A 14,396-nucleotide genomic window follows, 5' to 3' on the forward strand; every position below is an offset into this window, starting at 1 on the left:
GTATTTGACCAGTTGAAATTTGGTTGCAGTGGGTTTTTTTTATATATATCCTATAACACAGATTTTAACTTAAACTCAAATATAATTTGATAACGAAAATTTTCCAACAAGTTTATAGACCAATCGATAACGTGATAATCTCGTAAAAAAAATAAAAACAAATGAAAACTCCAAAATAGTTAGGTTCGAATTTGCAATACACGAGTTGCGGAGAAATAAATACTTAAGGATATCAAATTAAACAAAAATCTCAAATGTTCTACAATAAAATTGTAGGTAATCGAGAGAGGATATCGTTGTCCGAATCATCATTTGTTGGATCTCGATTTTCTCGTGCTCAAAACGTAGCGGGAGTTTTAAAAAATTTTAGATCTTGACATTCAAGATATATTTGAGCACTCGTATGGTTTTAATAATTAAACATACATGGGATGTTTAGTAATATACCTTTAGTGAATTAATTCACTGACTCCAACTAATCTTGTATTGGCGGATATAGCTTTTGTCGAATTCCCTACGAACTTTTTCAAGAACTCCTTTCTTCAATCCTTCTATAAAGTTCACACTAGAAGATTTATTCCTCTTCCAAATAGCACTAGAATATTTGGGAGAACTTTTAACGTTGGAGATTAAAAAATGAGATACGGCTCAACCAAAATAACTTTGATGGAGGCCGAAATTTGAGAGCAAAATTGGAGAGGTATTTTCGAAAATCATGTCATGTGGAGGCTGGTTTTCAAAAAGTATGAGTGGAAAAAAAACCTCAAACCTAATATATATATATATATATATATATATATATATATATATATATATATAAAAGCTTAGGACTCATTAATTAAATCAAATACTTAATAGGCTTAATCAATTAATTACTCTAGTCCAACTAGTTTAATTAATTAATTAATCTTTTAAAGTCCAATTAAGAACCTTAATAATTTGTATGTTGGTTTTGTACTCCTACAAGCTCATAATACATACACCCATTTCATTTAATTTAAATCAATTATAATTCAACATTTGATATTAATATTAAATTATAAATTCAACTATTTGAATCTATCACCTCCAAAATTTAATATTTAATAAACTCAACTTTTGAGTTTAATAAATTAAATTCTCAAATTTTATAAATTCAACTCCTTGAATTTATTTTCTCTAAATTTTATAAATTCATAAATTCAACTTCTTGAATTTACTATATCATAAATTCAACTCCTTGAATTTATTTTCTCAAAATTTAATTATCAAAAATTTAACTCCTTGAATTTACTATATCATAATATAAATTCAATTTTTTAAATTTATTCTCTCAACATGAACAAATGATACAATGCTTGTGTGACCCTCAATGGTTCAGGGATACAACTAGCCGTGGATTCACAACTCATTGTGATTCAGGACATAATCTTTTATTCTGGCTTACCCTAATTTTCCAAATTATATGTATCAACAACTGATCATGAGAATGTCAGAAATCATATTTCTGATTAAATCCATCGAATCATGGTAAGAGCGTCTAGTAGCATCGCCTCATGATTCCCTAGATATCACTGATAGTGCCTGCAAGAACCAGTCGATTATGATTAACGTACAGTATAGTCCATTCATCTCATATATCCCGATCGAATCTGCAACTATTGGTTCATCGAGGGTTGCATAATAATTCGATAACTATGTGACACATCTTTGAGAATAAATAGTGGCATCACATGTACAATTGGAGAACTCCTTCTCTAATGTACATCTCATACTCTGACCAGAGATTTCATGCACTATTATTTCATCAGATCACATAGGATATCCACACCCGTAGGTGAGCGGTGAATTCCCGACTATAATGCACTGGCTCCTACATGTGTCGCAACTGTACTCAGTCTCACCACCTGATGACCCTCCTAGGGTAGGTAAACGAGTCAAAGCACAACCCTATCATATAGAGCCCCAGTGTTGTCGCGGGTCGTAAGGACTAATGGTGTACAATCATAACCACGGACTTATCCTTTCGATAAATGATAACCACTTGGAAAGTGCGAGGGAAGGTAGTTCAGTATATTCATCATATGACTGCACATCTGCATGTTTGGACATCTTTATGTCCTTACCAAGAAACGCGGTACACAACATCACAGACACTAGTCTCGAGCTCAAGCGATTTTTATCCATGTTTTAGGTGGTTGAATCGACTAGGAACGAATTTAGATTATACAGTGTTTACAAATGAGTTTCAACATCGAATTACGATTCCTTTGTATTAAAATATTAGCAATGTCTTTATCTATATTGATCACATGTGCATATAGATAAAGAAATAACAAACCATGAAATAATGAATTATATTAAAATAAAGATTGTTTATTACAACTAAGTCAATCAATTTTCTAGCCAACAGTTCACTTATAGGACATTTACTCTAACATCATGTGCATCTAAAATTAAATCTGATACATTAATCTATTGATAACAATTAACATGTGCCTCGATAAATTTTTAACTCAACAATATTATTGTTTATATAAATAACAGCTTTAAAAATTAGAAACATCGTGAGATCCTGGCTCCATGCCATCTAAATATATTAAAATATGTCTAATTTTATTACTATAATTGAGTTTTGTATATACCGTGCACGAGGAGACTATGTATCAAAAATATCGAGGAAGATGCCACAATTGATGTGTTTAAATGTGTAGAATAGATGAACGTTTGATCAATATTTAGGAGCTTGATTTTTCTTATCAACATTTTTCGGGTGATCTTGCCACATAGAGCTTGTCGAGTGCATTTATTTAGTTAACATGGGTTTCATGCTATATATATGTGTGTGTGTGTGTGTAATCGTGGAAGATTCATGATGGAGGAGTGGAGACAATTTATTCAAATTATAATAATAAAAGAAAGAGTATTTGCAGGTTGCATGTGAAATTTGAACCCACCATCTTCTATTAATTGAAGCAGTTCCCTACATGCCCCTCGACATGATACACAACTTCATGCAATATATGCGATGACACATTGTTGTTTGTGGTGTATCTTGAAATTCGAGAATATCAATGAAAAATCTGCACGAATTTGAGATGAGATAAATGTTGAACACTGTTATAAGAAGAATTTTGCCACATCTAGGTGCTTCGGTTGTTACAATTCTTTCTCAAAATACAACAACTCTTTTTACAATAACAACACTGTAAATTATAAAAATAGTAACCAGAAAATGGAGTATACTCTCATTTAAAAAAGAAAAAAAAGAGAAAGCAAAATGAATACAAATGTGCATAAAAATTGAATGATCAAAAGTATCTTCTTGTTGTATTTGATTATGTATTTATAAATTTCAATCATTATGGACATTTATTTCATCTAAGAGATGTCTATTCATCCAAAATTCTGATGAAAAACGTCAAGAAGCGTCATTTGGATGCAATATATTATGAAAACTCACAACTTTCTGTCTATCAATGCTGTTAGATGCCATTTTGCGGACATCCCCCAATTGTCTTGGAAATTCCAGGGCAACTGGGGAGGTGGGCGCTTAACCGCCTCCAATCCCAACTCCCCTAGATATTTCAAAGGCAAAAATGGTGCCAAGACGCCCCCACCATTTAGGCGTCTAAGCTCCTCTCTTACTGTTTGGAAAACTTCCAAAAAGCTTTTAAGACATACATTTGAATGTTTTTGTTCGGTCGAGTTTTTTTTTTCTTTTCTTTTACTTAATTTCTATTTATTAAGCTCAAACATTCCAACACACATTACTACACAAAATGAATATTAAAACTTATGTTTTGAAAACACTAATAAAATTTTTATTAAAGAAGGAAAATTCAAAATATAAATATTGATCTTGGATCCTATTGTACTGTGATATATGTGTGATAATTTTTTGTTAGAATAGAAAATCATAGAGTACTTTTCAGGTCTAATTTCATTTTCAAAAAAAAAATATTTGTATGTTACTTTTGTTAGAAATTATTATTGTTTTCAACTAACAACCTTATGACTTATAATTTATATGACACTAAATTTCAAGTTTGAGATGATCCATATCTTTGAGGTCACAAATCTCTCAACAGTAAGAAAAACTAATAAGCCAAGCAATGTCTGTTTATTATTATTTAAAATATTGTCATCCTCCAAAAACATGAAAATCAAGGCCGAAGTCAAATATTGGTTTAACGTAGAGAACAATAAATTAGTTAAGTGTAGACAACAATATATTAAATTAATAAAACAGTTAAAAAAAGGCATTAGGTGATCGGCAACAAAAAATAACTTTTCGTAGGGTTCGAACACGAGCTATACACGATCAAAAGTACTTGTTAATCGATGGAAAATGTCAAAAATGTCGAAGAATGGTATGTACGTAACTTCGCAAATAAAACAAAATTTGATAAAAACAAATATAAACTCTATAGTAAGCATGAATTCATTTCGATTACAAAAAAAGGCACAAATTTTTAAAAAATGAATGATCGATGAATATTGAAGGGAAAACACGAACATAAAATTTGGTGAAATTATGGATTTTGCAGAGAATATGAAAAATGAAACCGTAATTAGTAATATGAATTTGAATAAATATTCATAAAAGCATACGAAATATGTTATTCGTGAAGAGAAAACCCAGTAACGAAGGTTAGACCGTCAATCAACAATTAAAATTTTGAACCTAAACAAAAAAAAAAATTGTTGTTTTTTTAGTCCAGTGTTGACCATTAGAACCTATAATAATAAAATGTAAAAATTTTAAAAATTATTACATATATACACACACTAATATGGCCTAGTTTCAGCAGCTTAGACTGTAATAATAACATGTAAAATCTGAGTAGGTCTCTTATGAGACGATTTCACGAATCTTTATCTATGAAACAGGTCAATCCTACCTATATTCACAATGAAAAGTAATACTCTTAGCATAAAAAATGATACTTTTACATGGATGACCCAAATAAGATATCCGTCTAACAAAATACGATCCGTGAGACAGTTTCACACAAATTTTTGCTGTAAAATTTTAAACATTTCAGTCTAAAAATTATTATTATATTATTATTATTATTATTATAGCATGGGCGAGTGTAATATATCACGATCGATAACACTTTAAATAGTTTACAAGGATCTTAGGTACATGTATGTGCTGAAGTGTTAAGTCAAGAATAACAATAATAAAATAAGTAAAAAGTTCCACAAAATGCAACACAAATTACAAAAACCAAGAGAAGAAGTCGGGTGTGTGTATACAATCCATTCCAATTTCACCTGTACAATTGTTTTAATTAAAAAAAGGAAATTATGATTCTTAAATATAGAGGATTTTTTAAACTTATTATAATACAATATAATTTGTTTGTCACGTGGCTTGTCCATTTTCTTTCCAGACAAATTATTATAATAATAAAATTAACCTATCTCACATCTCCGGAGAACCAATCAAATAAATTTATAAAACATTTCAAAAAAATCTTCATTCATACAAATTTTATACTTTGGCAAATTTAAATTCTTGTGCAAAATATACGAAGAAAATCATATGATAACACCAGAAATAATAAAATTTGTAAATTTTATTTTCCACTTTTATGATTATACATAAATATAAATTGTGCGTCATCAAACACTGACGCTACAGCGCTGTGAAATCTGATATTTAACTCCATTGCCGACGATGATTCCCGTGCTTTTGCTATTTCCAAGCAGAATACTCACGGGGCAGGCCACGTGGATATGATACCGGCCCGTTGTAAAGGACCCGACTTTCCATTTCAAGCGGCCGTCGATTTTGATCGTCATCTCGATGGGGGCGCCGTTGCTCTGTACCTGGGAGAGTGCGATTCCGTTGTACGGAGCAAAAGGGACATTGCTCCCGTAGACAAACGGCGACCAGACGTTGACGTCCTTGTGGCCTTGGTAGACCGGCGGGATCACGGTGAAGAAGGTGATCTGCTGATTGCTGTAGGTGGCGTAGACGTACATCTTGTCGTAGTAGATGCCTATCCTGGAGTTGGGGTTGTGGGAATTGATGGTGACTTGCACGGAGGTGGAGATGACGTTGGGAGCGGAGACGTTGAGTGTGAAGATGGTAGCGTCTTGGAGGGTGAATCGGGGTTTCTTGGGCTTGAGGATGGCCCAGGTGAGTAGGACTATGAGCAAGATGAGGAAGATGGAGACGAGGAGGCAGGCGCAGCACCGGAACAGGGAATTGCGCCGCTTGTTTTTGTGGTGGCTGCAGACCTTGTCCGACATGGCGGCTTCGTCGGTGGAGCACTGTTCGGTGGGAGAGTACTACGTGTGAAGTAGATTGGGGGTTGGGATTTTGGGTGTACTATTTACTATAGATCAGATGAAATCAGGTATACATAATATATAATAATAATAATAATAATAATAATAATAATAAAGTATATTTATATAGATTTGTTCAGCCAGCGCAACGGTAGGCTCGCATTTAATTTAAAATGGACAGATACTCTCATTTAGAATTTGGAAAGAAAAGAACCGAAAGGAAAGTAAATTTGGTTGTTTGGGGGAAATTAAATATTTTTTGGTGTGTTCGTTTTAGACACTTAGCAAAATTCTTTACAATTATCCTATTAATATATAAAATACACATGTACTAAAAAAAATTAATTGTCTGTTTATATTATATATAAAAATCATTTGCACCAAACCCTTTTGTTTATATATAAAAGTGCTTATTTTTTAAAAGAAGTTTAAACTACGAACCAAGTTCATAATTCATTATTTCAAAAAAAAAAAGTTCATAATTCGTTAAAAAAAGTTTAAACCAATTGCAGGCGACAAAATTTTAGAGAAGAAAATGTCTGGTGTGTGATTAGGGAGGATAATAGGACGAAATAAGACGAAGACGTGTTTGTTATTTTCATCTCCGAATATCATCTATATCCTCGTATTTACATCGATCTTTGTTTTTTCGGGTTTGAAGCGAAACCTCGAGAATAAAGTCTTTGTCTCACTCTCATTTCTATTTTAAAAATATTAATAAAACAAGAACATGATTCTTTAGACAAAAATTATTATTATCTATTGATAATATTAATAATATTATACCCTATGCGCAATAGATATTATTATACAAGAAAACATGTGTGTTTTTGGTAAAAATAATCGCCTCGCCTCGCCTCGCTTCCTCCTGCTGAACTCGATTTTCAGTTCATCGCTACTGCTCTACTTCTTCGTAGATCCAAAAAATATATGTAGAAATTTTATTTTTAATCAGATAATTAACTGTTGTCGGTTGTTTTTTCTGCCTAAATTCAGTTTTAGATGAGGTTGTTACGACTCGTTTTTCTTGTTGCTTTGGCATCTGGTCTCGCGGCCATTTTCATCAGCCTCATTGGTTTTCCCGATCCAGGTATGACTTTGTACATAAATCAATCATTTCACTGATTTTTCCTTTTTCGTCTGGAGTAAATGTGGTTTTGTGTCGATGATTCATGCGCAGAGGTGCCGTTTCATCTTTCTAGAGAAGATCTGGAAGCATTGGGATCATTGCGGGGTTATTTCAAAAAGTGTGTGGTGAGTTTTCTCTTCATTTCTCGTTGTCTTCACACTTCGATGATTGGGTTTTTACATTTTTCTCATTCATTGTTTGATTAATTTTTAAATGCTTGATTAAAATTGTAATTAAATGGACAATATGCCGAAGGCGTTGTGTAAATTACCTTTCGATTGAATAAACAGCTGTTAAATATTGTTAGCTCCCATAAAGATCTGAACATAGTGAAGGGAGGAGGAATGCCATCCAAAACAGAATGGTGGAAATTCCTTAGTGTTAGACAATGAGATCTGCAAATGAAAAGGTTTGAAAGTGTAGAGAATTTGGACAATGAAAGGTAAGGACTTCGTATATCTTTAATTGATCGGGTAATTGTAGTGGTTGGATGAACTAATACAGTGAGAGATGTGAGCATCACATTAGTGTGAAATCAAACTGGTCGAATGCTCGCTTAAGCTTTCAAGTAATTGGAAAGATCGGTAAGACCTGCATACATTAACTCCTTCCAATCATTGGGGATATCCCTCTTGTGACCTCCGACGATGAACTTGGACAGTGGGGTGGAGATTCTAAAATAAACGAGAAGTCAAGAAGTACAGAAGATTTTACAAAGTAAAAGGTTTATGGTGCTTGCCTTATGAATTGAGTTTGGTATTTGTAATGGTCGGAGATGGACTATTGGGGTGAGAGCTCTGAGCTTTTTACATCAATTTTCTCCTAAAATTGCTCCAATTGTATCCTCCCATTTAACTTTCCAACTTCAGCATAAGCTCCTCTCCCAAAAATCTTCGTCGTTAATTTTGACTTTTGGTGCTTGACTTGGTTGGCTTTTTTTGAGTTTTATCAGGTAGACAGGTACTCTTTCCCATCGTCGAACCCCGGAACAAGCAATCAATAAATAAAAAAAACCTGTGTTTATGGATCCACTAGGTTTAGTTCAAGTAGTGTTATTCAATGTCTTAGGCCAATCACGAAGTATCACTTTTTGTCCCAGTGATTGGATAATGAGTGTTAATGTTTGTAGGATATTCTGATCTTTTGTGCTGATCAGATCTTTGCGTTTGAAACTGGACAGCAGTGATTTGTTTTACCAAACTCGACTGACACAACCACAGGAGGTCATATGGTCATACATTCAAGTAATTCTTATGAGAGGGCTCAATCTCTTGTTGTTTAAAGCTTGTGCACATTCTTTCTTTTATTGGAGACCTGTGTTTAATGAATTCTTCGATATCCATCCTCCAAGCACCATTATTTTCTAAATCATCAACCTTTAATTAATTTATTATAATTGTATATGCATGTAGAAATTTAGGAAATTTGAATGAGCATGGAGTCTTGGTTTGTCCCAAATTTCTTCTGTTCTTTATCTTAATATGATAGGAAAATGTGGAACTGATTTTTTTGGAATTTTGTCTTAATTTTTAAAACTGATTTGTTTCCATGTGTTTATGTGAAATTAGGATCTTGAATTCGAGGTGAGAAAAAATGATACTCCCTCACCCCATAGGCTTATATATGTTTTCACACATATCAAGAAAATTAATGGAAAAATAAGTATTTTATCTTTATTTAATGAGTATTTTAATATGAAATAAAAACTTATTAGAAGTAACTAATGTATTTAATGAATAAGGGTAGATTGGTATTTGGTAAAAGAATACAGAAAATATTACTGGATATAGATATTGGACTATATATTTGAGACGGATGAAAAAGGAAATGTGGCCTTTATATTTGCGACGGAGTGAGTATTTAAACTGACTTGCCTTTGTTTTTGCTACGTCTTGTTGTTGATCTCATTGGTGCCACACTGCCACTGATGCAGTTTGATGGATTACTCTTGATGGCCAGAGAGTCTTACAGTAGTAAAGCGAGTGCTTGGTTGTAAACTCAAGCAGGCTACTCCAAAACCGAAACACACTCATCCTTCAAAGTGTTTCTGCTTGTTCAGCCATCTTATGCAAACTTCTCTTTCTTAGTTAGCTCTCATTGTGGTTTTTCATGTCAAAAAAGAGAAATGGTCTGCCATTTTCGTCGTATGATTGAAGTTTATGTTTGATTTTAGAGATAGCAGAAAGTATGGGTTTATAAAGACTCTTAACTGTTTACTTCTTTTAATTGGTATGGTCAGTGCATCAATGGTACAACCCCATAATTTGACTGAGATTTTATCTTATATAATGTGTATCTATTTCACACTAAGAGCTTCATGATTATATATTAGTTGTATTGCTTCAGCTTTTATGTGTTGTAAAATACATTCTACGTGATGCAGAATGCCAATGGATTAGGTTTACAAGCGTCAAGCGGCAAGGACCTTTGTGAGATTTCTATGAAGTTTCCCAGTGATACAATTCCCAAATGGGTACATTTCCTAGCTTGATTAAAATTATCCCCAGCAGTCATGATGTTTTCTTTTGTATAATCAATACATGACGGCCTTCCTGATTTTACTAGGCCTGCCCTCTAGGATTTGGAGAGAGATGATTTTAACAGAGTTATATTTTCTAATAATTGTCTAGTAAAGGGTAATTTCATCATATTTATATATGTTATCAGCTTTCTCACAAAAGTCCATATGTTAAACTTCTGAACAGAAAGATCCCAAAACCGGTGAACTTGAAGGACTGTCATTTGATTTTGATCTATGTGAAGCAGTAGCTACATGGGAACAGGTCAGTGTTCTATCTGCAAATTTGTGTACAATCTTACAGAGTAAAGCCTGTTTCAATTGGTTAACGGATTTGTTTGTGTTGTCATAAGTCTAATAAACTTCCTTTAAATTTTTCATTGAATGTTGTCTGCATTTTGAAGCTCTTTATATCTGTTTCTTTTAGAATATTATTTATCTGCTACAGTTGATTTGTTATTTAGTGAGGACTTGCTCAGGTGAGGAATAGTACCACGGTACTGACTCGAGAATTCATTGATGCTTTGCCAAATGGATGGGAGGAATACGCCTGGCAAAGGATCAACAAGGGTGTACTTCTGTAAGTACTATTTTTCAAGGTGCTAACCCATTATGTGTACAAATACCCGTTATAATAAGCATCGAGTAAGAGGAGCAGAGGTTCAGAAGTGGAGCATAAAATGCATTTCAAATCATATGCATCGATGTTTTCGGTTGATAATAGAACAATGATTCGGTTGACCCCTCCAAGTGGTGTCCTTGGTATCTTGTTGCAGACGTGATCCCATGTAGTTCATCAAGTTTATTGTTTATCATTGTAGGCCAAAACATAAGTTTCTCTTGCAGTATCATCTCGAAGGGTTTATGCCAATCAATTAATACTGTTTTATTCACTACATTTCTGATGCCGAAAGATGCTTACTACTTTTCGTCCTCCTAATACTTTTCTTTAAAACAAGCAATATTTCTTTTTGTGAAAAGGTATGCTTATTGTTACATATTTAGCTGCTATACCACTTTTTGAACAATGACTTCTTGAAATACCCATTGTTAAGTTACTATATCCATATAGTCCTGTAACATTATCGGTGATGGGATGGTATTCAACTGGCTTTATTTGAAGAACATTTGATGCCCAAGGGCTGATATTGTTTGCTTTCCAACTATACTTCTATATTTCTTATTGTCTCAATCCTAATGGTTTAATATGGCGAGTTAATATCTGGTGCACTGAGCACTTGTGCATGTGAATGCTACTTTTAAGGTGATTATTAATTGTAAGTGTCCATATGCACTCTATCCCTCCACCTACCAAGTTCGATTTTTTTTTTTTTTTGCTGCAGGAACCGATGTGAGAATAAAACTCTGTGCATGGAGAAACTTGCTCTAGTGCTCCCAGATGGACCACCTTATGTGCCAAGGCAATTTGGTCGATGTGCTGTTATCGGTAACTCTGGTGATCTTTTGAAAACTAAATTTGGCAAAGAAATAGATAGTTATGACGCGGTTTTGAGAGAAAATGGAGCACCTATTCAGGTTGTCATTCTATTTTTATTTATCTTCCGCTTATGATATCCACATGTTCTCACCGTTGCCTCGTGCTTTATGCAGAACTTTTCAGAAAACGTGGGTACAAAAAGTACGTTCCGCCTTCTCAATAGGGGCTCTGCAAAAGCTCTTGATAAAGTTGCAGAGTTGTATGGTATGAACTATGAACATGATTCACTGGTCTTGAACATTATTCTCACGTGGAAGTTGACAATTTCAAATTTACAGATAAAGGAAAGGAAGTCTTGATTGTTAAAACAACAATTCATGATATTATGAACAACATGATCCAGGTGTTTGCACTTGCCCATTCACTCTAGTAAATTAAGTTTGATCCTATCTGCTCTATGAAAATTCCAATTTTTAAATACTTATCTTTCTACTTTTAGGAAATTCCAATATTCAATCCTGTATATCTCATGCTGGGATCGTCATTTGGATCAGCTGCAAAAGGTACTGGACTGAAGGCTCTTGAATTCGCTCTTTCCATATGTGACACTGTTGATATGTATGGTTTCACCGTCGATCCTGGTTACAAAGAATGGTAAGCAGCCATTGCAAGAAGTTTCTGAATGCATTTTATTTTTTGTTTTGTATAATATTTCTTATTGTGGAGCCTCGATATAATCTCAGGACCAGATATTTCTCAGAGTCTAGACAAGGCCATACTCCTCTGCATGGTAGAGCCTACTATCAAATGATGGAATGCCTCAGAGTAAGCTCAAAACTGAAAACTTGCAATGCTGCAGTTGTATAAATGATTTAGGCTTACATGATGATATTGCCTTGCCCTGCATATTCATTGTAAATCTGCAAAATGCGGACTGCCTAAACACGATAAATCATAGGAAGATAATACGCATTGTTTTATCACAAAGTTTGCCTCGCCCTCTGTTGTTGAAATGTTGCGAGTGATTATCTTATGTTTCTTTGTGTAATTCCTATTATCTTTGTTAATTAAATCAGTTAGAGATACCTTTCTTAATATGATCAAATTTTCTGTCTAATATTTTCTCTTATGTGTGTTATAAGCTTATCAAAATCCATTCTCCAATGCGGGCAGATCCCAATCGTGTTGTGAAGTGGGTACCAAGCCGCAGTTTAATTTCTGCTGCTCGGATTGCATCTGATAAATTGTCGAGGTAATCATCAGTTTAAATTAAATTTTGTGGACTGTCTATTTAATTCTTCATCTGCCATTTGATCTCTGTATGATATTTCGACTAAGCTATAAAATGATTACATCACTACCTAAAATAGACAATGTAGATTCTTGATATTTTTCTCTCATTCTACAATTAGATGATTCAACATACCAAGAAAATCTTTTTTTATTACTGACAAATTCCCTAGCATTGGGGGTGCTACAAGTGGTTGGAGCCACGGCCAACTATCTTGGCTGAGGAGGTTGAATGTAAATTTGTGCTTTTTCCATTTTTCTCCAATTTCCAAACAAACCAGTTTACCCCCATTTACAAAAATAGATCAAAATGAAACTCGTATTTCTCAATTTTCATGTGAAACAGAATAGTTTTGTCATGAAGCGGATTGCAGAGGTTTAACCTATCGCTTTTAAGCTTCGTTTTTCTCCTACAAAGCTGCACACGTGCCATGACCTTGTAAAATCCAATATTTCTTTTATGAAATATTGGATTTCAACTCACACATTAGTGCCTTCTCGTTGATAGGAGGCTTGGAGCGGCTTCTTCAGATCCATTAGCTGCATGTTCCATCACCGCCAAGAAACTCAAAGGAAAATCTTCATTTGCATCGGTGTCAAGCTTGAGAAAAGCTGCAGTTGAACATAAAAAATATGTAAGAGACACCACTATGTATCCTCTGGAACACAATCCAGGACATGGTCTTCTGTGTACATCCCCATAGAGATGAAAACTTGTTTCAGAGACGAATACTGCCAGAGACGCCTGCAAGTCTTCATTCTTTTTGTAGCATCCACAATTGAACGCATGTTTCACTCACGATGCTGACTGTTTTGTTTCACTAGGATTCGTGGTGCATGATCCTGAAGATTCTTTGAATCGAGAAGGCACTGGAGATGATCCCATGCTTTGACTGAATATCATATTAATATTCTTCTTTCGTCTTTGGACTTCAGTGGAACTCATATTTTTCGTGTTGACTATAGGGTTTTTAGTTTGTTTCTGATAGGATTGTTTCTTGGTCTCACCATGTCGATGTGAAGAAGTTGCACGTTGACAGATTATTTTTAACGTTATCTGGAATTTAACAAATTTCAAATGCTTGCGTGAAGAGAAACAAATATCGTCCCAACTCCAAATGTTTATATTCTAATGTCTGTTTATACTAGTGTTCGATACATGCTTGTATTTATACAATTTTTTATTTGTTTTTTAAAAAAAATTGGATTTTACTCAAGCTTTTTGTAATTAGTTTGGTTTATATTATAAATTAGGGGTATGGTTGTGGAATTTTGTTTTGGCGAGGATAATTTATATCCTGTAATAATTGACTAACTTAATGAAATGAATTAATATACTAAAAAACATAAAAGTAAAAAAAAAAATTATGTAGAGAATCCACGTGATAATCCAAATATACCCAAAAAAATTGATCTGGACAAAGCAACAGACATCTGGGCTGGGTCAACTTAATGAGCCACGGCCACCATGACACTGGATTAAGCCAGCATATATATTGGGCTTTGGTGAATCCTGAGTTAAGGCCCAAAAAGGTTAGAACCCAGAATTTAAAAAAAAAACCTAGAAGGTGTCAAACCCAAGGGCTTTGGGGTCCGATTCAAATTGTCACCTAACCAATAACAAGACTGCCAACATGTAAACAAACACCAACCACAAGGTGTCAAACCCAAGGGCAAATTAGTCAATTAAAAGTGCCTATACAGTCAATATCATCGTAAGAAGTCTATGGTGGTTG

General features: G+C 33.9%; 2 protein-coding genes across 2 annotated transcripts; one reads left to right on the forward strand and one right to left on the reverse strand.

Moving 5' to 3' along the window:
- Positions 1–5,549: 5,549 nt before the first annotated feature.
- LOC142529004 (NDR1/HIN1-like protein 1) lies at positions 5,550–6,353 on the reverse strand. The gene has a single exon (XM_075634350.1). The coding sequence runs from the start codon at positions 6,244–6,246 to the stop codon at positions 5,614–5,616; it is 633 nt and encodes a 210-aa protein (XP_075490465.1). The 5' UTR covers positions 6,247–6,353; the 3' UTR covers positions 5,550–5,613.
- A 757-nt stretch (positions 6,354–7,110) lies between these two features.
- On the forward strand, positions 7,111–13,740 carry LOC142529046 (sialyltransferase-like protein 2). Its single transcript, XM_075634415.1, has 12 exons — positions 7,111–7,375; positions 7,466–7,539; positions 9,798–9,887; positions 10,120–10,197; positions 10,412–10,512; positions 11,276–11,468; positions 11,544–11,634; positions 11,709–11,773; positions 11,870–12,024; positions 12,114–12,195; positions 12,513–12,622; positions 13,169–13,740. The coding sequence occupies exons 1-12, from the start codon at positions 7,288–7,290 to the stop codon at positions 13,362–13,364; spliced, it is 1,323 nt and encodes a 440-aa protein (XP_075490530.1). The 5' UTR covers positions 7,111–7,287; the 3' UTR covers positions 13,365–13,740.
- Positions 13,741–14,396: the final 656 nt, after the last annotated feature.

The sequence above is a fragment of the Primulina tabacum genome, chromosome 16 (assembly GCF_025594145.1).
Source record: "Primulina tabacum isolate GXHZ01 chromosome 16, ASM2559414v2, whole genome shotgun sequence".
Taxonomy (NCBI): domain Eukaryota; kingdom Viridiplantae; phylum Streptophyta; class Magnoliopsida; order Lamiales; family Gesneriaceae; genus Primulina; species Primulina tabacum.